Source organism: Cavia porcellus, unplaced genomic scaffold (assembly GCF_034190915.1).
Source record: "Cavia porcellus strain 051 isolate PalLab524CR breed Dunkin Hartley unplaced genomic scaffold, mCavPor4.1 scaffold_2, whole genome shotgun sequence".
Lineage (NCBI taxonomy): Eukaryota > Metazoa > Chordata > Mammalia > Rodentia > Caviidae > Cavia > Cavia porcellus.
This window is the reverse complement of record NW_026947485.1, coordinates 10,434,842-10,460,095: the sequence shown is the minus strand read 5'-3', so window position 1 is coordinate 10,460,095 and position 25,254 is coordinate 10,434,842. Positions and strand designations below refer to the sequence as shown.

The 25,254-nt window shown below is 41.3% G+C and overlaps 1 protein-coding gene across 3 annotated transcripts in view; it reads left to right on the top strand.

Moving 5' to 3' along the window:
- Positions 1-25,254, top strand: part of Pus7 (pseudouridine synthase 7) — a 58,186-nt gene that overhangs the window by 16,577 nt on the left and 16,355 nt on the right. For 2 of the 3 annotated variants that reach the window (XM_063237988.1, XM_063237995.1), the window contains exons 6-11: positions 6,159-6,176; positions 7,436-7,547; positions 8,936-9,013; positions 17,159-17,287; positions 17,838-17,963; positions 23,805-23,866. In XM_063237988.1, the coding sequence (XP_063094058.1) occupies positions 6,159-6,176; positions 7,436-7,547; positions 8,936-9,013; positions 17,159-17,287; positions 17,838-17,963; positions 23,805-23,866 (525 nt within the window). The remainder of the gene's footprint in view (positions 1-6,158; positions 6,177-7,435; positions 7,548-8,935; positions 9,014-17,158; positions 17,288-17,837; positions 17,964-23,804; positions 23,867-25,254) is intronic. The other variant, XM_003469801.5, reaches the window with a different exon arrangement.

Sequence of the window (25,254 nt, the reverse complement as noted above, 5' to 3'; positions counted from 1 at the left end):
TGTCCCTTCAGCCTTTCTTTCCTTCCCCATTTACAGAAACTCTGCTTCCATTTTTTTTCTTTTCCTTCTTTTTTTAAAAAATTTTTTATTTTTTTAACCCTTTTCAAGCCAGGCATAGTGGTGCACAACTGTAATCCAGGCACTTGGGAGGCTTAAGGTAGAAGGATTGCCATGTGTTTGAGACCAGCCCGGCTACATAGTGAGTTCAAAAAGCAGGTTAGGCTGCCTGGGGAGACCCTGTCTCAGCCAATCCCTTTTCTTTTTCTTCCCTCCCCCCCCCTTGCTCCCCTTCCCATGTGAGCATGTTCTTCTTGTTTCCCAGACTTTATTTACCCTTTAGGATCCTCACACAAGAGAAACAATGCAGTATTTAAACTTGTGTGTCTGGTTTATTTCACTTAAGATTGTGGTGTTGAGATGCATCCATTTATCTAAAAATGTCTCAGGTTTATCCTTCACTTTGGTTTGGTTTCATTTTTTGAGACAAGGTCTTGCTTAATAGTGCAGGCTAGCCTGGAACTCACTGACATAGCCCAAGCTGCCCTCTAGCATATGGTCCTCCTGCCTCAGCCTCCCAAGTACCAGGATGACAGGTGTGCACCAGCATTCTTTATGGCAGAGTAGTACTCCATCATATATAAATGCCAGATTTTCTTTATTCTTTTATCTGTTGATGGGCATGTGGACTATTTCCAAAATTTAGCTGTTATAAATTGTGCTGCTGTAAACATGGGGATGCGTGTACCCCTGTGGTATGATACTTTTAGCTCTTTGGGAAAGATACCTAGAATGACCCCTTCTCTTTCTTTAACTGATACCACATCTCTCAGGCTCTGTCTACATCTGAATTTTCTGTGCTTATGCCACACCTCTCATTTTCCTCAAAAAATTTTCTTACTTAAATGCTGACCTGTTTTAAATATGAGGTACTCCTTCCCATCTCCCTTTGAGCATCTTTAATAAAATAGGAATTTCTCCCCTTTAAAAGATGCATGAAAGCAGGGCAAATTGGGTCAGTCTTTGCATAGAGCCCTAACCTCTTGAGTATGAGAGAGGAGTTCCTGTTTGTCAAAGATGGTCTGAGCTCTTCCCTCCACGCTCCCTCCTGAAGGCAGCTCCACGCCCAGACCATGACTCGGACCTGGCTCACCTTTTCCATGACCAGCTTTCCTGGTACAAGCTGAGAGTGCATGCCGTAAATGCTGCTAGGAAAAAGGAGCTGTCCTGAGACCATTGTCCTTAGCCTTGTGGTAGACCCCGGTACCGGTGTGGGCTGCCTTGTCTGGCTTCAGAGGCCTCAGTGCAGAGTTTTGCAGAGTGTGTTTTAAGCCCATTTATGATCAAACCCTGATATAAATTATTATCGGTGGGTTATGCTTGTGGAATGGATTGGCAATATTCTTTCATTCGTTCATTTTTGCTTTTTAAAAAAATTCTTTGCATGTCATGCAGTTTACAGTCATCTTGAGGAGTAGTTACACAGACATATTACAGTGTGGGTTTTTTTGACTCCTTTCATTTCTGTTCCCTTCCACCTCCTCAGGTTCTCTATAACCTTTTCCATATTCGTTGATGTTATATTTCTTAGCTCATGTTATGGTATAAGATGTTAACATTGATTGGAGTTATTAGGACCTATGCATGGTATGTCATTCTTCCTCTCACTTTCCTTTCCCTTCCTCTTCACCCCTCACCTGTGTTCTTTTGAGCCACTTCCCTACTAGATGAGATCTGTCCCTTTTCTACCCATGCTTTATTTTCTTTGTCTCACTCAAATGAGAGATAACATGGTATTAAACATGTGTCTGGTTTGTTTCTCTCAATATTATATTTTCCAGGTGTATCCATTTTCCTACAATTGCCTCAAATCTGTCATCCTTTATTATAGCAGAGTATTCCTTTATATATAGATACCACATTTTCTTTGTCCAGTAATCAGTTGATGGGTACATAGGCTGCTCATAGGATTTGGCTGTTACAAATCGTGTTGCTGTAAACATTGGTATGCAAGTGTTGCTGTAGATGATGACTTACGCTTTTATGGGAAGATGCCTAGCAGAAGAATAACTCAGTCATACAGAGTTTCTAATTTCAATTCTTCAAGAAGTCTCCACACTGATTTCCATAATGGCTGTATTAGTTTGCATTCTCACCAGCAGTGTAAGAGGGTTTCTTTTTTGTCACAGCCACAAGTCCATGAGTATGCTGTCCATGTTGAGAGCATTGTTTGATTTCCTAATGATAGATTTGCAAAATTCTTAACCCAAATTTTTCTCCAGTAGAACTGTGTATACTAAAATATAAGTACTTTTTGTAAATCATGATGCCCAAAGAAATACCTTTAGATTCAGGCATTTTTTCCTGTGTTAAGACAGCCTGATGGGATACATTGCCTTGTCTATCAAAACATACTTACACAGTAGTTTTTGGAAAATACTGAAAATGATTATAACATTACGTAAGCAGGTAAATTAATTTACATTTTGAGGGAATATTGGGAATTGAACTCAGGTCCTCATGTTCACCAGGCAGCTGCTGTGCCTTTGAGCTACATCCCTGGCCCAAAGGCTATCATTCTTTTTATTGTTTTTTGTTTGTCATTTTTGTCCTGGGAATTGAACTCAGGACCTTGCACTTGCCAGGCAAGTGCTTATGCTTCTGTAATTTACATTTTGAAATAGTATATATTCCAGATACTTCTGAGGACTTTTTTTTTTTTTTTTTTTTTTTTTTTTGAGACAGAGTGTTACTATGTAGTTCAGCCCGGCTTTGAACTTGCTTTGTAGCCCAGGTTGGCCTCATACTCATGGCAATCCTGCCTCAGCCTCCTGGGTCCTGGCATTACAGGTGTGTACCACCTTGACTGAGAACTTTTTTTAAAAGATTTAACTTCTTTAAAAAAATTTTTTTCTATGACAGATAGTGGTTTTCTATACTTTTCAAAAGGAATGATTCCAGTACGGATTCCTACATCTAGACTCAGTAAGAGTCTGATGGTACAAAGACACTCTTGAGGTGTGTCTGGTGTTCCAGAATCCAGAGAAGTAAAGAGCCTCAGTAATCTGAGTGATCAGTGTTATAACTTGGGTCCCAGTATAAAATCCAAGGAGGCAAGAGACCAAAAATTTAGGTGGCAAAGGCTTTATTTGCAGGCCTGGCGACCAGTCTCCGGAAGCCAATTTGGAGACTGTGTCCCAGAGACTGAAGGGAGGACTTTAAAAAGAGGCTGGAGGAAAAAGGGGGGGGGGGACAGACAAAGAAACCTGCAGAGCCATCAAACTTGTTGACCCGAGTCTGGAAACTGTACTGCTGTCCACTTAGCTCTGACAATCTCGGGAGTTCCTGGTGTTTCTCAAATTACTCCCATCCTACAGACTGACATTATCTCGGAGTGGCACATCTGCAGCAATATTTGGAGAAGAAAGTGGAGAGTTAATTATCCCAGGACAGCCCGTTTTCACTAGTGGGCGCGAAGGGGTCAAGAGTTACAAGAAGCTGAAACTTAAGTTTTACAAAGATCTGATATCTAACTCATTTGATGCATACAGAACAAAAGGAAAACACCGATTGGGGTTTGGGCCATAGTAATTCCCAGTAATTTCTTTGAAGCTAAACAGTTCTTAAAATTTGGGGCAGGCTCATTTTATGACAGATCATCACCAGATCGGGAAGAGGTCACCACAAACCCAAATTCTTTATGGCCTAGATAGATAGGTGAGGGGAGAGGGGAGGCAATAAGGTGCCATACAGAACAGAAAACCGCGGTTATGTGTCAAGGTCAGGAAAGGGTTAAACTCATATGCAAATCTCTCTGCACACAAGCAAGTTACTTTAAGCAAGTGTAAATTAATGGGCCATTCTAGTTTTCTTTAGCTCTTTAGCAGAGAATAGAGGCGCCTAACAGTGATTAACAACCCTTGTTAGCTTGTTTTAGCACAACTTCTGTAGTTTGTAGAGGGCAACAATGGTTAACATATCAATTAGGTGAGATTCTTGCAATTCTTTACAGAGGAGAGTATTGCTCAACATATCAGTTAGGTCACTTAACATATCAGTTAGGGAAAAAGGATAAAAAAAACACATTTAGCAAGCCATGCTGCAGGTTTGCTATAATACACATATAACGAACCTATTTTCTTAGAGTACAACAGTCAGCAGCAGAAAATGCTACAGAGAGGTCCAGCAAGATAGGAACTCTGAATCGGGTCCACAGTGTGTAACAGCATGGAAAGCACTGGTGTTTCGTTTTTGGTTTTTTGCCAAAACAGTTTCAGTGAAGTGCTGAGGCTGAAAACCATTCTACATAGTAGGGTGAAGTGAAAGGCAGTATATACAGTCTGGTTTTTCTCTGAAAAGAGAAGGAGAAAGGAAGGTATCAGTTAAGGAGAGGGAGTTAAGGAGAGGGAGTTTAGGATGGAAGAGCCCCGAGTATATTTATAAACCAAAGTGTAAGAGCCATTGGAAGGGGAGGGTGAAAATTCAGAAGAGCAGTAAAGATAATGGGTGGAGTAGCATCCCTGAGGAAGCCGAAAGGTTGGTGTGCAGGTGTGCTGGTGAGAAAGGCCTGGAGTAAGAAGGCAGGAATGTACTGCGTGCCCTCCCCTCCCGTCATCCCTCCAGTGCAGACCTCTTTCCCTACTTCTCACTTGTGAGCATTTCTGTACTTGATATGTGAATCTTCCGTGGCTTCCTTTTCTCCTAGCCTGGGCTGCCATGGCAGGCCCTTCTGGAAATAAGAAGCATATTACCGGCCTAAAAATGCTTTGCATTTGTGTCATAATCAGACTGTCTTAAAAATGTTTGAAAACTGTCTTAAGTTCATTGAAATGGTAAAGCTAAATATGTACTTCTGAGCATTCTTAGGAGTTGGAGTTGAAATTATCAAATTAAACAAATTGCTGAAAATAAGTTTAAAGTCACTGGTTTTGTTATTCAGAATGTCCCAATTACAAATGCTTTACTATTTTGTATATTGAATGCACTTAGAAAAAGAATATTTGCATTTATTATTTGTAGAGGAGATCATTGCATGCATGCTTAGTACTTAGATTTGTTAACAGAAAACGCATGCTTTTGATCTAGAACTCATACTCGGTTGTCATGGTTTCTGTTAAGCAGTAACAGCATTAGATTTTCAGTCTTTTGGCTTCATTTAGTCCTTACCATTGGACTTAACTGTGAATGCACTGAAGGGCTAGTAGTTAAGAAAAATTGTAGCTGTGCTTGTTTTTTAAACATTTTATTACAGACATTTGCGAACGTGCACACAAATCTCATTTGTAAATGGGATCTGTGTACCCATCAGCCATCTTGATTATCAACATTCTGTGTTTTTGTTTCATCTGTTCTTCCCACTTTTTTTCTTGCTTGAGCATTTTAAAGCAAATTCTGCATAATACATCATTTCACTCATACTCTAGTATGTACTTGTCAGATAAAGACTGAAACCTCAAACCATTACCATAGCCAACAAAATCAAATAACTTCTTGATATGTAGTACTACATGTTGTTTTTCTTCCTATATCTAAAAAACATCTCTTACATACACATAGGTTGTGCAAATTATGATAAAAGGGGATCAGATACTCAGTGGGTTTAAGTCTCTTAAATTATCTCTTAAATTTCTTCTAACCTGTAAGAGAAGTGAAAGAACTGTCTTTAATAATCATTCAGTATTTTTCACATTTACTTCGGTGCAGGAAACTGATAAAGCAGCAAAGCACAAAGAGAATACTAATTACCTGCAGCCTCACCACTACAGATAACCACTGCTAGCATCTTGGACATGTCTTTACATGCTTGGACATGTATTGAAAGAGACAAATCCCTAGGTGGAGAAGTGTTTGATAGCCAGTCTTGAACCTTCTACTTCTCCTGGGTGCAGGGTACAGCTCTGAGCCAGAACGGACATGCCCACTGAAAAGATGGAGACAGGGAGGCTGGTGTGCTTGAGTTTTCTGCTTGTTCATTGTTTGCCTCCACAACACCCCATTGTTACTGTCTGAATGGCTGTTAACCCACCACATGACTGACTACTGTAGAAAGCCTCAGTACAAAGTTAACCATGCGACCATTTGCATGTTCACCTCTAAGCACCTTAATATTCTATAAATTAAACATTGCTCTCTTGTGCTCTTTACGCTGTGCGTTTGGACAGAGGTCAGAACTGCAGCAGGTAAGAGTGGTTGGTGTTTCGTCTAGATGAAATGAAATGCCAATGAGTTTATCGCAAGTGCTGTGTGACAGCTTTGCTGCACTCATAGTGATCTGGGAGGAAACCAAAAATGATACTCCACTTGGAGTTTTCTGAGGAATTTATGAGTAATTCACACACACAGCTAGAGAGATACTTGTGAAAATTTTCTATACAAGACAGAAGAGACTCAATATTAAAAAGGAAAACTGATTTGCCAGGCATATATGCCATGGCATTTTCAGAGATGGTTTATTGATTCTTTGCATCAGTTTGTGGTTCTTGATTGTAGCTGCAATCACACACCTGTTCCCAGACAGTGCTTTTGTCTTGGTGAAACCAGCTACCCAGTTAACTTCAGCACCAGGAACATGCTATCTTGTGAAGATAAAGGATTTATGAGTTCATGTGACAAGACTATTTTAGGGATAAAGTGCCATTTTAAAAACAAAAGGATTTTTTTCAGTTGATTGTGCAAAATATAATTTTATACCTTTTTTCTGTAGAGTTACAAAAACCAAATGAACCAGATATGTTCTTCATATAATGACTGCAGCTCTCATTCTTTTTTTTTTGTCTTTTTCATTTTTATTGGTACAAAGGATCAAACTCACGACCGCCTGCTTGCAAGGCAGGTGCTTATGCTGCTGAGCTAAATCCCCAGCCCCACAACTCTCATTCTTATGGAACTCACAAATACTGGGAAGTGTAGCTGCAGCTTATAGATTTTCCCCAACTGTTAACTTTCAAAATTCTCTGAGCAGTTTAAATCTTACATTGTTTTACTATGTGTAATTGAAATGCTCAATTGAAAGAACAATTTTAAAAGTCACATTTTCGGGGCTGTGAGAACCCTGCCCATGACTAAAGGCAGGGTGGGTGAGTTCCATGGGAGGTGCACTTGTTCCAAAGCAGTGGGCCCCGTCGGACGAGAGGGCCTCCTTGGCTCTCTCTCCCCTGTGTGAAGATGACTGGTTGGACCAGTCATTTGTCACACCACCTGCATGTCAGCTTTTGATTTGAAATATGGCTGTGTTAAGTGTCTAGTCACAGAGACTTTAATACCTGTGGCCCATAAGCAGTAACCACTTAACCAGTATTTCCTGTCAGACCAGATCTGATTTGTTAACTCAGTTTCTGTAGCCAAAAATGAGCTCTGTAGGGTTTTGGAAGAATAAATTTCCACCATATAAAACTAACTTTTATTGTGGTACATGTAACATTTAATTTTTGTTTTTAAGATCCAAGGAAACATTCTTGGCCAAAATCTAGGGGAAGTTACTGCCATTTCGTTCTGTACAAGGAAAACAAAGACACCATGGATGCTATTAATGTACTGTCTAAATATTTAAGGTTAGTATCTTCTTCCGATAGAAAATCAAAACCACTGAAATGTGTTTTCCCCTGTCCATGCTAATGGAAAAAAGGAGCAGGAGCATGGATCCCAGTGTTAGTTTTCTTAGACAATAGGTGAATTAATTTTTCCCCTATGTCAGTAGTTCAAGATGAGAATCTTGGAAGTAAATAATTCACATGGAGTTGAGAGTTGCCAGTCCACTCAAATTGAAGTAAAAATGACCTTTCTTCCTGAAAGTCAGACTTTAATGTGGTTGCAGAGGTCAGCTGTGTGGACTGGGCATTCTCAGCTCCTGGAAACAACTCCATGGAAAACCTGAGACTGTGGGTTCAGAGGAAGCCAGTGTACCACAAGGTCAAGTGCCAGGTGCAACATTTTCTTGGTTTTGCTTTTTGAGTAATAATGGCTGCTGGTACCACAGCAAATCTGTGAGCTATAGAAATTTCACTCAGCTCAAACCTGGTAGCAGTGTATTCACTTACTAGGCCAGCCATAATGAAATGCCATAGATTCAGTGGCTGGACCCACAAAAATTAATTTTTGCACCATTCTGGAAGCAGCATGACTCAAGACCAAGGAGTTAGCAGCTGCCTTTCAGGAGGCCTCTCCTTGACTGGCAGATTGGGTGTTCTCCTTGTTCTCAGCGTGCTTGTCCTTCTGTACCCCTCATATTTGTACCCCCAGATTTCCCTCTCTTATGAGGATACTGGCCAGACTAAATTAGGGACACCCAGTTGGCCACATTTAGCTTGATAACCTCTTCAAAGATTCTGTTTCTGAGAATGAGCATATCCTGAAGATCTGGGGGTCAGGGCTTCAGTGCATGAATTTGAGGGTTTCCAATTTAACGCATAACACTCAGAACCTAGTGAGGAGACATCCTGTGTTCCTCTTGTGTATGAGCTTCCTGGAGAGGGTCCATGGTACCCTGCTATTTCTTCATTACAAAGTATTCAGATCTGAGTTTGAGCATTTGACTTTTTAATACAGAATAATACCATATGTTTTAGGAAAATTTATATTACTAACTTTTTGAAAATTGAAGATACATGATTGTCAAAAGTGCTGTGTTATCTAGAGTGATTGTTAAAATTTCTTCTTATACATATTGTAGTCCATGAGCATGTATCAGTCTGTCTTTTGTCTATTTGAATAGCCCCAGCTTTGACTAGTATCCATTACTCATAGCTACAAATGTTCTAAGCCAAACATAGCTAAGAATGAGGTCATTCAAGTGTCATTTACTTTTCTAGTTTGTATATCAATAAAAGTTTCTTTTCTCTCATTCTGTGACATTATTGTAAGTATATTGTTTTAAAGCTTAAATTGTGAGAAAGATGATTTCTTTAAGGTAAATGACTTCACATTGTTTCTGCCTTAACAGAGTCAAGCCAAACATATTCTCCTACATGGGAACCAAAGATAAAAGGGCTATAACAGTTCAAGAGATTGCTGTTCTCAAGTAAGTAAAGAGGACATGGTATTAAGATGTGTACTGCAGGCAGGAGGCCACTTGTGGAGAGAGGGCTTGAAGCACGCCCAGGGCCTACTTCACTCTCCAGTACTAAGAGAAAAAAAAAAGATTTGTATCACAAATGCTAACACTAAAGTTCTCAAACGTACTTTTTTTTTGGTGGGGGAGGGGTGGTTTGAGATACGGTCTTGCTATGCAATCTAGCCTGATTTTGAACTTGGTGATCCTCCTGCCTCAGCCTTACTAGTGCTGGGATTACAAGCATACACCATTATATCTGGCTTCAAATTAACTTTTTGGGATTAATGTGTTCTACGAAGGTGTCTCTGCCATTTATGTATTTGTGTTTGGTTGTCTCTGTTTTGTTTGTGTTTTGAGAAAAGGTATCCCAAACTCACCTTGAACTTGCTGTGTAGTGCATGCTGGCTTTGTGCTTTTTTTTTTTTTTTTTTTTTTTTTTTTTTAAGATAAGTCTTACTACATAGCCCTGGACCCAGATCCTGAGGGCTCCTGTAGTGCACATTAGGGATCTTGGATTTGGCTTCAAGCAGGGACATTATGTGTAGAGGCTGAAGTAAGCCTTATAGGTGGAGCGAGGTGGGCACACTGGAGACCAGAGCTGTTGCCGTATTCTGAGGAAGGAGAACAGAGGTCTAAACCCAGTTGGCATAGGGAAATAAATAGGATGGTTCAGTAGCTGTGCAGAGTCAGATGGTCTTAAGCTTTCATTCCATTGTACCCCCTAGGATAATGGGTAATGGGACAGAAGGTAACAGGCATGGGGGAACATGGGAGTGACACATTCCTTATCTTGAATGTGGTCATGTTCTCAAGAGCTTGCTTATTCACAGGTCAAAACTTGTACATTTTAAGCAGAGCGTGGTGACAAACACCTGTAACCCCAGGTTTGGGAAGCTGAGGCAGGATGATCTTGAGTTCAAGTTACATAACCCATCTCAAGAAAACAAAAACAAACTTACACATTTTAGATACATGTGCATGTTACTGTATGTCAGTTATAGTGCAATTAAAATAAACGTCTGTTTCAGTCTCCACAAAAAATATATCTCTAGTATCTTTTCATAAGGAAGGTAAGGTGGCATTTCTTCTTCATCCCATAGTCCCTACAATCTGGCTTTTCCTGCCAATTTTCTGATTCACTTGAGTAATGCAGTGGTTGGGTTCTGTGCTGCATCCTAGTGGATTATTCCAGTCCTTCTCCTTCCTGGCCTGGCACCATGGCATGTAGTGCTGACAGCAAAGTAGAAGCCTTGCAACCCTTTTTCCATGATTTGTGTGCATGCTGGTGTATTAGGAGGGAGCAGAGTGAAGCGAAGGTGATGGTGTCCTGCCTGGGGTCTCTCCCTGTGACTCGCAGGGCCTTGAAAAGACTGTAACTCTTCCTCTTCACTGTCAGCTTGACTGGTTCAGAGATCCTGAAAAGGGACTGGACTGCGGATGCTCACCTCTTTTCGAGTTAGCCACTGATGGGTTCAGAGCTGAGTAGGCTCCTAGGAGGTGGCTCTTGGCTAGAAGAAGGAGGCTATAACACATGACTGTGAGGACTGTATCTGGTCCCTAGCCTTTCCTCTCTAGTTCTTGCTCTGTTCTGTCCCGTTGGCTGCCATGAACTGAATGGCTTTGTTCTACCATACCTTTCTCCCCCACCCTCCCACCAGGGATTGAACTCAGGTCTGCACACTTGCAAGGCAGGCGCTTATGCTGCTGAGCTAAATCCCCAGCCCCTACCATACCCTTCTGATGTGATACTTTGCCTTACCTCAGGCCTAAAAGCACTGGTGCCAAGTGGCCATTGACTGTAGCCTCTGAATCTGTAAGCTTAAAATAAACCTCTCTTCCTTTAAGTTGCCTCTTATCTCAGGTATTTTGTTACAGTGACACAAAGCTGACTAATAGAGACTGTGGATTTGAAAGAGCCCCTTGAGAATGGCCAGTGGGCTCACCAAAAACCCAGAAGAGGGGTGGAGGGGAGAATGGTTCAAGGGCTTCAACTTTCCCAAACCCTGGGTATGGGACTCAAGGTTCTTGCCTTCTCATTGTTATTGCTACAGTTATTGTTGTCATTTTGAGACAGTCTTCCTGTGTAGTTCAAACTGGCCTTGAATTCATTGTTGTAGCCCATTGCCTTGTCTTTGGTATCTAAAATATTGTAGTCAATTCCTGCTAGCTAAGTAAAATTTTCTACCTCAATTTAAAAATAAGTTTTTTTGTATATATTAATATTTATATTTGTGGGGGAAGTAGGAATTGAACTCATGACCTCATGCTCGCCAAGTTTTGTATTTTACTGATAAAAGTGCAAGGATATGGACATGGTGGCCTATACCTGTAATCCCAGCTAATTGGGAGACTGAGGCAAGAGGGTCACAAGTTTCATGCCACTTAGCTATTTTTGGCAAGACCCTATCTCAAAATAAATTAAAGGGCTGGGAATGTGGCTTGGTGGCAGAACACTTGCCTAGTGTGTGTAAAGCCTGGATTCAACGCCCAGGAGCCCACACAGGAAGGCATTGCAGCAAAATTACTGAGCAGAAGGGAATATGAAGTGCTGATGGTTCTGATGGCTGGACCTACTTGTCCTAAGGAAAGGTGTACCAGTTACCATCTTTATTCTCTTTTCTCAGAGTCTTCTTAGCCCATTGTCAGGAAGAAAGAAAATCATTTGCTAAAGTCAGAAAGTAGCGTCTCACTTCATTTTATGGCAGGAACGTGAACATTGGAGGCCGGCTGGGCAGGTGTCCTACTTGGTCAGGATACTGTTCTGCCCTTTCGGACACTTGCTGCTTTCTCATTTTCCTGTTGACCCTGAGACACTGTGCTAGACACCTTAGTGCTGGCCGTTGAAAGCACACAGCACTTATCTCACGGATACAGGCTGTACTCTCGCTTGCTAAATGGGTCCACAGAGCCAGGTCAGCTGGCTTTCCCGTGAGAACAGGACAAACAGGACAAGCCCACTCGGCCCCACAAGGGTTTTCATGACTGCTGAATTGATCAGTTGGGGGATAAGCAGCAGTTCTTTCCAGCTTCTCATGACCCAAAGCTACTTAGAAATTTCAACAGGATCTCAAGGAGGACGGTCTTACTCAGAATGATTTGTTTCTTTTCCTGCCTGTTGTTTCTGAGCTGGGGCCAGTATTTCCCTGGCTTCCTTAATAAAACGTTTGTATAATGTGTCAGGTTGGCTCCCACTGTTTCCAAGTGAGATTGTGGTGTTCTCTAGTCATTTAAATTCCTGTGAATTTTCAACCAGAGACTTTGCTTGGTCTATGGTCATCAGAATTAGAACTAAACTGTACTAGGAGGTGGTTATCAGGTTTGTCTTGCATTTCCCCAGGGAGCCCCTCACCTTCCAGAGTTAATCATGGATCTAGGGTTTTGTGGTGGGGTGGGATTCAGAAACAATGTCTATTGTACACTCAAGAAAGATAATGTTATGCAGCCATAAACCTTAAAAACACTACATTAGGAAGTCAGGCATAAAAGGCCACACACTATATGAGTCCATATATGAAATACCCAACATGGGACCCTACAGACAGTAGATTGATGATCACTAGGGGCTGCAGAGAAGGGATGGGAAGGACTGACCCGTTGCATGACATTTCTTTTTCAGGTGATGTAAATGTTTTGGGCTGAGATGGTGATGACATATATTCCTGATAAATCTCTATATATCTGTGTATATATATATATATACTGTAACTCATAAAATGATTGCTTTCATGTCAGTTTTATCTCAAAGAAAAAGGAAATAATAGAGTTGTCAGGCACTTCTCCAGCACTGTCAGAAAGCAGTCACTAGAGTTTTTCCAGGACAGCCTCATTGCTGACAGTTGGATTTCTTTTGCTTTGAATTATTTTGCCAGTTCCTACAGCAGCATCACCTGACTAAGAGGAGTCCCATCCTCCCACTCCTCACTGTGTTCAGACCCACCCTCTGATTTCTAGATCCCATGGAGTATGTAGCTCCTGGATTAATTTGTACCCCTGGTTCTGCTGTCATCCTTGTCCGGTGCCCTTTTTCTCCTGGGCCTGATGCCTCTCAGCTGCTGGTCCACCTCTGGACTGCACCTGCCCTGCCCCTTTGAGCTTCTGCTGGGTTATGTGTGGCCCTTGGGGACAGAGTGAGGTGGAGTACAAGCTTCGCCCATTTCCCAGCTTCACTGGCTGGCTTCCTGCCTTGTACAGTAATTCATGAGGCAAGAGCAGCCTGATCTACATAGCTGTACTCTGCCTCAAAAACAAACAGCTGTGAAAACAAAACTTCCTCACCTATATGATGTTGGGTACTTGCAGAAATGTGGCCCATGCAGGAGACAGTGCTGAATAACATCTGGCTTCCAAGGTGACCATTGAGTTGCAGGCAGACTCTGCTTGTTCTTAGGAGATACTGCAGTCCTGCAGGGTAAAGTGCCGTGTGCCTGTGGCTCACTTCAGTGGTTCAGTGAAAATACATCTCCCCCATGTGTTCATGTTGGGGGGTCATAAATACACAGAAAGTGCAAGGAAGCCTCGCAAACCTTAGTCTCAGTAAATCCAGGTCAGAGGTATAGAGCTGTTGATTATTTGTTGTTTGCTTTTCTCTGATTTTAATTTTTTTTCTACTTCAAATTGGGAAAGTTTTCTGAATACAGTAGTAAAATATAAATAAACTCATAAAATAGGAGTATTTGCAAAATGTGTGATGTAAGGTAGAAATCTTTAATGTATAAACTAGGTTGAGCACAGTGGCATATGCCTATAACCCTAGCCACATAGGAGACTGAGACAGGAGGACCACAAGTTCAAAGTTAACTTGGGCAATTTAACAACTCTATGTCAAACAAAAGGAAAAAGGGGTCGGGTTGTAGCTCAGGGGTTCCTGGGTTCAGTCTCTAGTAATGTTTAAAAAAATTAATAATCCATAGTAATATAGGCAACAAGATGAACACAGTCACAATGTGTGGATGGGCTTAAGCACACTCATAAAAGGCATGTGAATAAGCAGCTAAAGAAACATTTATTTATTCTCTTCCTCATATGGAGGGAGGATAGAACCCAGGACCATCACACTGTGCTATATCCAAAGGTTTTGTTTTGTTTTGTTTTTGGTGACAAGATTGCTGGCCTAAAATGTATAATCCTCCTGCCTGTCTCCCATGTACCTGGGAATAAACAAAATATTAACAGTAACAGCATCAGGTAACCACGATTACAGGTTTGTACTACCCAGGTTTAAGATATAGAATATGAGCAGCCTAGTAAAGCTCAAAAAGATTTGCTGGGTATAGTAGTACATACCTATAATCCCAGCACTTGGGATGCTGAGGCAGGAGGAACACCATGAGTTCAAGGCCAGCCTGAGCTTAGTGAGTTTGAGACCAGCCTGGACTAAATAGTAAGGTGCTGTCTAAGAAAGAGAGAGAGAGAGAGAAAGAAAGAGAGAGAGAATGGAAGAAAGAAAGAAAGAGGGAGAGGAGGAGAGGAGGAGAGGAAGAAAAAATAAATTTGTATGGGACATGGTGGCACACAACTGTAGTCCCAACATTTGGTAAGCTGGGTTAGGAGGCTTCAAGGCCAGCCAGAAATCCATAGTGAGTTTGAGGCCAGCCTGACCTACACAGTGGGACTGTCTCAAAAAAACTTCTTTCTTTAGCTCAAAGAAAAAGATTTGTGCTACCTGTCCTGGGGTATAGGAATATGCTCGTGTATCACTAGGAGATGTGTGAGGCTGGGTATTTGTAAATAGGAGGTGAATTCAGCTGAAGGCTCAGCACACACAGGAGCATGGCACTGGCTTCAAATGGCTCTGAGAGCTTCACATGCCAGAGGGAGCAAGTAGACACATGCCAGATCCCAAGCGGCTGGGGATCAGCTGTCAGCATGGCTCTCTCAGGGTGCTGCCTGGGCAGTGCAGGACATACCCCCAGTCCCTCCCGAGGACCCCTGTGCCTCCTGGCATGGCACACTAAGGACCAGGCTTGCACTCTGGGGACTTTGAGGGTCTGTACTTAGCCATAGCCAGCTTAGCAAGAAGTTGACCTGGGGTGAGGCAGTGAGCTCCTCGTGTACTAAGGTTTGAGTGTGAATGTGTGTAATCTCCCTGGACAAAGACAAAGGTTAAAACCAAATCCACCCCCTTCTAGGGCCTTATCCTAAACATAACGTGGGAAAGTGAGCAAAGAAATGCATACAAGGGAAGGAAAAAAAATTGGCTAGGGCCGAGGATATAGTTTAGCAGCATGGCGCCTTCCTGGCAAGTACAAGTTCCTGAGTTTGATTGCCAGTTCTAGGGGGAAAAAATTACATATAAGGATATTTGTTAGAGAATTATTTGTAAATAGCAAAAGAGTGGGAGCAATTTATTCATCCAAAAGGAGACAGGTCAGCTGGATGTAGTGGTGCACCCCTGTAATCACAAGTAGGAGACTGAAGCAGGAAAATCACAAGTTCAAGACCAGCCTGGAGCTGGGTGTGATGGCTCACGCCTGTAATCCCAGCACTCGGGAGGCTGAGGTCGGAGGATCTTTGCGAGTTTGAGACCAACCTGGACTACAAAGTGAGCTCAAGGCCAGCTTGAACTGCATAGTGAGACCCTGCCTCAAAAAAGACAAAAAAAAAAAAAAAAAATGTTTCAAAGACCAGCCCGGGCAGCTTAGTGTGACTGTCTCAAAAGAAAAAATCTGATAAAGGCTGGGGATGTAGCTGAGCGGTATGTCACTTGCCTGGCGCAGGAGAGCATCTAAGTTCAACTGTCAGTACTGAGAAACAAAACCAGAGAAGACTGATGAAATAAAGGGTGGCACATGCATGCCATGTGCAGCCATTCTGTGCCACTGTGCCAAGGTGAGGCCAGTTTCTAAGTACTGTGTGTGTGTGTGTGTCATTGAGGATTGGATTCAGGGCCCTGCTCACTGAGCTACATCCCATGTCTTTTTTAATTTTGAGGGTCTCACCAAGTTTCTGAGTGACCCAGGCTAGGTTCAAACTTGGAATCCTTCTGCCTCAGCCTCGCAGAGTACTGGTATTTTAGGCATGTGTCATGGTGCCTGTCTTCTAGAAAATGTTCTTAAATAACTAAAACAAAGGTGCTAAACAATTTATAATGTGGCAGAATTTGCTTTTTAAAAAAGAGGACCTGACGCTCAATTGTTTCAAAGAAAGAGACATTAGGGTAGCTACTGTTAATATTGGGTTGTCTTGTGAAATACTGTGTTGCTTACATTGTTCTGTTCTGATCTGCTTTGTTCTGTCCTCTTTTATCTTAATCTCTTTAAAATAAAAAAAAAAAAAAAAGGACCTGGTGGCTTGTCAAGTGATTGTGTTCATCTTAATGACATCCATAAATTTAACATTTATGAATCATATTTCTCTGTACATAAAACACAGATAAGGCTTATAAGAAAGTGAGGAAACACGTTTCTGTGTACATAGCAAGTGCACTGGGAGGAACATAAACTTACAGTCAGCTGCAAGTGGCGAGGGCCTGGGGCTGGACAGAAAGGGTTCTCAATGTGGTGTGTTTTCCTACATAGATTTTCTATTTAAGAAGGTGAAATTCCTTTTTGAAAATTTTGTAATGCTGTAAGAAACAGAAGCAGCATAGTGATTTGTGAGAGGACTCTAGATACATAGATAGATATAACAGATTTACCCTAAAGGGTTGAACCTTTTCAAATTTTCTGCCTGCATTTTTGTATTTTCCAAGTTTTCTAAAATGGGCTTACAACATTTTTCTGATAGACAAATCTGCAACTTACCCTTTTCTTAATGTTTGATTTAATTCTTTGTGGTATGTGAGATTGTTCTCTGCCAATCGCTTTTTCTCATCCCAAAGTAGAATATTCTACCAATACTGTTTATTGTTCTATTATTTGTCACTGTTGAAATAACAAAGGGACTTGACGATGTAAAGTGGGGCACAGGCCACAGCATCCTAGTTGAAACAGGCACCCTATGCCAGGGAACATTCAGGGACAGGAAATGTGTGGTGCGCCCCATCTTCCACCGTGCCTGCCCCTTCCGGCTGGGGCACTGCTGTGCTGTAGTGATGTTCTCTGTCAGAAGATGATCTAGACTGTTTTGGACAGTATCTCATGATCTTCTCTGTTTTGTTTTATTTTTTTAAAGAATATCTGCACAGAGACTTGCCCACCTGAATAAGTGCTTGATGAACTTCAAGCTAGGAAATTTCAGCTATCAAAAAAACCCTCTGAAGTTGGGAGAGCTCCAAGGAAATCACTTCACTGTAGTTCTCAGGTAAAGAATCACAGTTGTGAACATAGAACCTGTGGGTGTCTGGCCAGATCACTTGATCATGAGTTACTATCAGATACGGCTTAGGAGGGCAGAGCAGAGCCAAAAGAGCTGGGAGGGCAAATCCTTCAGTAGTGTTTGCACCGACAGGCAGTCCTGTCCCGCTGAATCTTCAAATACTGTGTGAAGAGGTAAAGCACTCTTGACTACATGAGCTGTCTAAAACAGGCAAACTCACAGGAAGTGGAGTGACAGTTCTTCGGGGCAAGGACAGTGGGTGTCTAGTCAAAGTTTGGGAAGTTGCCAAAGTTAAAGAAGTAGAGAATGGGGAGGGTTGTACAACATGATGAATATACTCAGTGCCCCTGGATTATATATTTGAAAACAGCTGAAATGTAAGTTTACTGTATTATAACAATTAACAAAGAGCCCCCAGGAGGTGAACAAAAAGCTTCAGCTGACAGACATGGAGGCCACACCATACTCCTTTGAGATGCACATTCCCATATGTGTTTGGGGATGTTTTTTCTCTGGATAATTTGGGTGCTTGCAGGAATATAACAGGAACTGATGACCAAGTCCAGCAAGCTATGAACTCTCTGAGGGACATTGGATTTATTAACTACTATGGAATGCAAAGATTTGGAACAACAGCCGTCCCTACATACCAAGTTGGAAGGTTAGTATTTAATTTCATAAAGTATTTCTAGATTTTTTCTTGTTTATGGCAGTTGAACCACTGAACTATAGCGTCTTTTTAAGTTTTGTTCTAGTTTAAGATAATCCATGTACAAAGTAGAAATCAGAGGTCAAAAAGATATGACCTGGAGGAAATTTTTCTCCCACCATTTATAACCTCTCTAAGGTTTTTTGTTGTGTGTTTGGTTTTTTTAAAATTTTTTTAACAAATAAATCTGGGCTCTGGAAGTGGGTAACTCAGATCTAGAGTAGCTCAATGGAGACGGTGTGCTTTATGATCTGTGCACACAAGTGATTCCCAGTTATTAAACTTTGAAATGTCCTTCCCCTGCACTTTCAAAAAAATGGTAAGGGATAAAATTAATGAAGTAGAATTTAATTTAGGCACTCTGACTCATTATTAGGTAATGAGAATCTCCCCTAGGATAAAGTGGATTAGAAATCCAGACGTCAATACTTGCATCACAAAGCCCAGCAGAGACTGTGTTCTGTGAGGCCTTGTACCGTGAGTTAGAATGGTGGCAGCTGCAGGTTGGAAGCAATCCTTCTCTGTGTTGCAGGCCGTCATTTTAGCGAGGTGCGAACTAGGCTCAGGGAGGCCTGGCCAAGCTCACTCGTTCTCAGTTGGAATCCTGGGAATAAAGTCTTACTGAGTTCAGTTAATTTTTTTTTTTTTCTGCAGCTAATTGTATAAACTTGAATTTGCTTTTGTGAACCTAGAAATACAAAACGATAAATTCTGTCACGTATTTTTCTCTACCTCTTAAAACTGGTGCTGTGAAGAATCACAGTGTAGGCAGAAGAAGTAGACGATTTCTCAGCCTTTAGTTACTCAAATTAATAAAGATCTGTTACTTAAAATTAATACAGATAATACCAACCTCACAGGGCAGTGAAAGGAAAGTGAGACGGGGGCTTTTTAGCATCTGTTTCTATGTGTATAGTTAGTGATCAAATAAATGGAAAGTAATATTGTGAAATCAAAACAGCATGCAGGAGCATTGCTTGAGCCAAGGAGTTTTTGCTAGACTGAGCAACATAAGACTCTGTCTCTTAAATTATAATTACATATATAAAAATATGTTAGCCAAAGAAAAAAACATTGCCAAGAAGTTACCTATAGTAACTTTGTAATAGTAGAAAAATCTGTCCAGCCTTTCTGATAATTAAACACATGGATAAAATAGTAAAGAAGCTAATTGTTTTATAGGACAGAACATTTTAAGAGAAGGTTGTGTCACTCTGCATATTTATAAGTAATTTTGCAGAAGGACAACGTAATGTCCTATAATCTTTGCACTCCAAAGTTAATTCATGTAGGCTAAACATTCTGATTCGCATCTGGAATCCAAGCTGTTTTAGTTTCTGAGACAGGAGAATCATAAGTTCAGAGCAGATCGGAGCAATATAGCAAGACCCTCTGTCAAAATAAAATGTGAAGAGATTTGCGGGTATAACTTAGCAACAGAGCACTTGCCTAGTACTTAGGAGTTCCTGAGTTCCATCCCAAGTACCACTGGTGGGGGGAGCTAATGATATAAATAGCTAGTTGAAAAGAGTCTGTAGTTTTCCAGGAACAATGATTGTGTAACCTGCCCAAAAGTCAGTACAAAGGCAGTTCAAAATGCAAAACAGACACTCTCAGAACGTAGTATTTCCTGTCTTCAAAAAAGTCAGCTCAGTCACTGAATGATCTCCTGAAGAAAAGAGCAAAAATCTCAGTTTATAGTTAAAAGCAACATAGTAGTATACTCCCACAGTACCAGCACTCTTGGCAGGCTGAAGCGAGAGGATCACAAGTTCAAGTGCAGACTGGACAATTTAGGAACTTAGACCCTCTCTAAAAGAGAAGAGAGATAGGGCATACTGGGAGATAAAGTTCAGTGCAAAGACCATGGGTTCAGCCCCCAGTGCAGCCAAATAAAGGTAAAATAACTTGAATGCAAAGATGTCTTAGGCTTAACAACAAAAAAGGTAACCCATTCTGAAGCTAGAGTCTGCTAGCTTGATAAATGGCCAAAAGGCACGGAAAAAGATGCTCAACTCTGGAGATCATCGCAGAAATGGCAAGTCCACAGTGAGAGACCGCCCTGTGGGCTAACGTAAAACAAATCATAGGTGTTGAGTAAGTTCTGGAGGAACTGGAGCTCATACATTGAAGGTGGAATGTAAGGTGATGCAGCTGCTTTGGCAAGTGGCTTAGTAGTTCCTTGAAGGGTTAAGTATGGTATTACCACCTGACCGAGAAACTACATTGTGTGCTGTATACTGAAAGAGCCCAATACCTTGCACTCACACAAAAATTCACCTATGGCATCCAGAAAGTAGAAATATCCCAAGCCCATCAAATAATAAATGAGTAGGGCCTGGGATTTAGTTCAGTGGCCTAAACACCTGTCTGGCAAGCACAAGGTTGTGAGTTCACTCCCCGGTACAAAAAAAGAAAGAAAAAAAAAAAGAATGGATAAACAAAATGTGGTATACAGACAAAGGAATGATGTTCCCTTTCTGTGTGAAAGCAGTAAGTGAAGTCAGAAAAGCCTGCACAGTGTATATAATTCATTGGGATGAAATAGCCAAAATGGGCAAGTCTTTAGAAACAGGGCTGTGGCAGGGCCAGTAGGGTGTAACTATTAATGGACAGGGTATCTCGTATGGTGTAGTAGCACGTCTGTAATTTCAGCTATTTGGAGGCTGAAGCAGGAAGATGTCAAGTTCAAAACTGCTAGGGCCAGGAGTGATGGCCCACATTTGTAACCCCAGCATTCAGGAGGCTCAGGCAGGAGGATTGTTGCAAGTTTGAGGCCAGCAAAGCTGTGTAACAAGATAGCTCAAAACAAACAAAACTTCTAAAAAATTTTGTTTCTCTTTTCTTCCAAACCATATGTTTAATAAAAAGACTTTTATCTTGAAAATGAAAAGAACTACAGATTTAATAAAAGCTAAAAACAATGCAGAAATGGGCAGAGGACTTCAGTAGATACTTCTCCAAAGAGTCACAAATGGCCAACACTTAAAAAGACAAGTGTCAGTTACCACTAGGCCTTAGGCACCGTGTCACTTGGTTAGGATGGCTGGCACCAAGCCCAGTAAGTGGCAGTGAGGGTGTATAGCTGGAGCCCTTGTCCCCAGCTGGTAGGAGTGGAAACAGCATGGTAGTTCTCAAAGACCTAAACGAAAGGTGTGTTGTGATCATTTGACCTAGAGTTGCACTTTGGGATGCATACCCCAAACAAGGGAAAGAGGAATGAACTCATATTTGTATATTCATGCTTGTGATATAATTATTATGTGAGTAATATCATTTTTCACAATAACAAGATAGAAGCAACCTAAATGCCCATGATGAATAAAGAAAATTGTGTTTGTGTGTGCGTGTGTGTGTGTGTGTGTGTGTGTGTGTGTGTGTGTAGTAGTGGGATATAATTCAGCCTTTAAAAAGAATTTTTAGCTGAGCATGGTGGTACATGCCTGTAATCCTAGCACTCTGGAGATTGAGGCAAGAGAATCACCATGAATTCAAGGCCAACCTGAACTACATAGCAAGACCCTGTTTGAAAAAATATAAATATATACTTATAGATGCTACAGTACAGCTATGCCTTGCAAATTAACTGAAATGAGTCAGTCACAAAAGAGCAGATAGTGTGCAGTTCCCAGAGAAGCCAGTCATGGGAGGGCGGGTGGCTACTGCCAGAGCTTGTGGGAGAGGTAAGCAGGGAGTTCTCCCTTGAGGGGACAGTTCAGCTAGGGAAGATTAGAAAGTTCTGGAGATGCATTGTGCCTGTGGTGGCAAGAACCCATGGGTACAGTCTGACAGAACTGAGCACATGAAAGTTTCTAAAATAAATACGTGTATTTTTACCATAGTAAGATCAGGGTGGAGAAGGGGAGGTGGAATAAGAAGAGTGCTGTGAGATTATGGTGAGCGCCTGTGGACGTCCATGTGACGGTGGGCACCAGGCCTCCACAGTGCATAGCAGCGAGGAGTCTGGCAGGTAGCACTGGATTATTACTCCAGCTGTTGGCAGTGTTCGTTTTTGTGTTTTGAAACAGGGTTTCATGTTCTACTTTGTACCCCACGCTGACCTTGGACTTGTGATCCTTGGGCCTCAGCTTCCCCAGTGCTTGGCAGGGTTTTTCTGTAAAAGCTTGGATGATAAATATGTAGGCCTTACGGGCCTTAGAGTATTTGTTGCAGCTCACCAGTTTTGGTGTTGCAGTATGAAAATAGCCATGGACAACTTCCAGTTAGTTTGTTTATAAATCAAATGTCAGAGCCAGACGTGGTGGCCATGCCCATAATCCTAGGACTGGATATGCCATCACTTGAGTTCAAGGCCAGCCTGAACTACATAGCGAGACCCTATCTCAGAAATAGAAAAGTAAATTAAAAAGCCCAACCAGATGTGACCTGCAGGCCGCATATCATTTTACATAGCATAGCATACGTGCTAAGTTTACACAGCATGCCAGGCAGACCTATGCCTACTGCTGAGTTAGCGTTGTACTCCTTAGACTCGGTGTTAGGAGCTGAGCCCACTGGGTATTGTGTCCCACTGGGAGGAGACCTAGAGCCTTTTGTAATGGGGCTGGTTCCAGGACAAAGGGTGGTCAACAATAGGAAATCTATGACTGTAATTACAGTATTGGAGGGGAAATGATTTCTTTATATTAGTCTTATCAGTGAAACATGTAATAGCATCTCAGGTAATTTCATGTTCAGAAATATCCCATATATGGGCTTAGACATGAAAATTTAAAAAAACAATGAAGTGGAAAAATAAAAATTAATAGAAGGGATTTCTCTGTTTTCTTCCCTTTTTTCTCTCTGTTTTCTTGATAGAGAAGCATGACTCCAGAATAAAATTCTTTTCTTTTTTTGAGGCAGGGTCTCACTATGTAGCCCAGGCTGACCTCAAACTCACCACAGTCTTCCTGTCTCAGCCTTCCAAGTGCTAGGATGATAGGTGTGAGGCACTGGAAAAATTACCAGGCATAATACTCAAAATATAAATTCTGCATGGTAAAAGATAGTATAAGGAAAAGTTACATACACTTAGGTGTGCTTGAGTAGGAAAAAATACTCTGTTGTGTGTGTGTGTGTATTTTCTTTTTGATCCTAAGGCCTGAACTCCTGACCTTGGCTTGCTAAGCAGGTGCTTATGCTGCTAAGCTAAATCCCTGGCTGCTAAGCTAAATCCCTGGCCCTGAAGAATACTATATTGACATTGTTTTATTTCTTAGAGGTTGCATAATGGAAAGGCTTTCTCATGTACTATGTAATTTTTAACAAGTAGTACCCCAAAATAAAGATATTTCCATTTTGGCAAGAATAATGAAGAAGAATTAATTGTAGTATTCTGTTTGCCTAGGTAGGGTAACAAAGAGAAAGTTTTTGAGCAATTTCAAACAAGGTTTGGCTCTCACGAAGACTTAACTTTGAGCTAGTGGGGTAGCTCATTCGTAGAACATGTGCCCAACATGCGTGAGGCCCTGGGTTTAATCTTTAGCACCACCACCACAATAGACTTTCTGTAACTGTCCCCTGTATAATAACACAAAGTACAAATACAACTAGGTAGTGCTTATATATTTGTTACAGCAATAAAATGGTATTAATTGTTATAAGCATTGTCCTTTAATTTTATTCTCAATTTTTCTAGTTTTTTTGGCATTTACATTTAAAATCTATATTCTAATTTTGTATGTACATTTAAATTTAATATAAAGCCAATACATTTTGTTGACCAAATATTTTGGCATGTAAAGTTTATCTTAATACAAAAGTTAGTAAAGTAAATATTGTTTTAAATCTTAGAGCTATTCTTCAGAATTCCTGGACAGAAGTCATGGATTTAATACTAAAACCCCGTTCTGGAGGTAAGAGTAAACTTCATGTTTAAAACAATAATGAGGTTGGAGATTTACTCCAGTGGGATAGTATTAACACTGGGTTCAGTCCCTGTGTGGGCCCCCCCCCCCAAAAAAAAAAAAAAAACTTGAGAGAGAAAAGGAACAGTGCATGGCTGGGTGTTCATGGAGTTTCTGCCAGTAGAAGTGTGTGTGTTTCTGGCATGGTGGCTCCATCAGGAGCTCATAGCTACCTCAGCTACATAGTGAGAGCCCGTCTCAAAAACAAACCAAAAAAATTGTGAGTTGGAAATACTGTGAGTGTTTTGACTTTTTAAAATGTGTTACAGTATAGACTAGTGGCATGAGCGCCTGCCTGGCAAGCACAAGGTCATCAGTTAAACGTGTGCAAACAAACACATCCATCCATCCATACATACATACAGTGTATTACAGTAAAACATAGTTATTAATCCCCCTCAAAATACTTCCTCTAGGTTCAAGCACGCTTTTCCTTCATTCTTGCTTCTCTCTAAAGCAGTTCAGGAATTCAGCAGTCTTCAGTTTTAGGACTGTCCTTCTGAGGTATAATCAAAAATTCAGTACATGTTTCTCCTTCGTGGCATCCAATAGAAAAGTGAGCTTGTAGAAACACGGGTGTGATTCCTGGCTCTTCCCCAACGTCAGAATGATCCTGGAGAGTAAACATTTTTGAACCAGTTAAGGACATCGCGGTAGCCGTGACAGCCCAACTAATGATGCTTATAAAAGTGGACTTCCAAAACTGCTCCAGAAAGTGCCAGAATGATGGGATAAGTGTGTTTGAAGTCAGGGGGAGGATTTTGAGCAGGACTTACAGACACGTCTGGTTGTTTTTTCTTGTTTTTGTTTTTTGCTCCCCCTGTCCTCCTTGGATGCAAAGTTTTGTCACGCAGTGCTGGCTGGCCTTGAGCCTCATTATGTAACCCAGCCTGGCCTTGAATTTGTGGGGCTCCTCCTTGCTCAGTCACACAAGTGCTGGGTTTACAGGCATGTGCCATCATACCCAGGTGTAAGTGTTTTGTTAGTTTAAACTTACTTTCCTTCCTTCCTTCCTTCCTTCCTTCCTTCCTTCCTTCCTTCCTTCCTTCCTTCCTTCCTTCCTTCCTTTGGGTACCAGGAATTAAACTCAGGACCTTGTGCTTGTTAGGCAGGTACTGTACCACTAGGCTATATCCTCAGCCCTACCATACTTTTCTATCACACTTTATATGTGCAAATTGGGGTAGTTACTTTTAGAATTGGGGCGGGTACATTTTAGATGTACAGAATGATAATATTGTAAGGAATTTGTGCGTACACAATATATTTTGCTTCTTTTTTTTCCTCATTCCCCTCCCCTCCCTTCAACTAGAATTGTATTTCTACATTAAAATTAA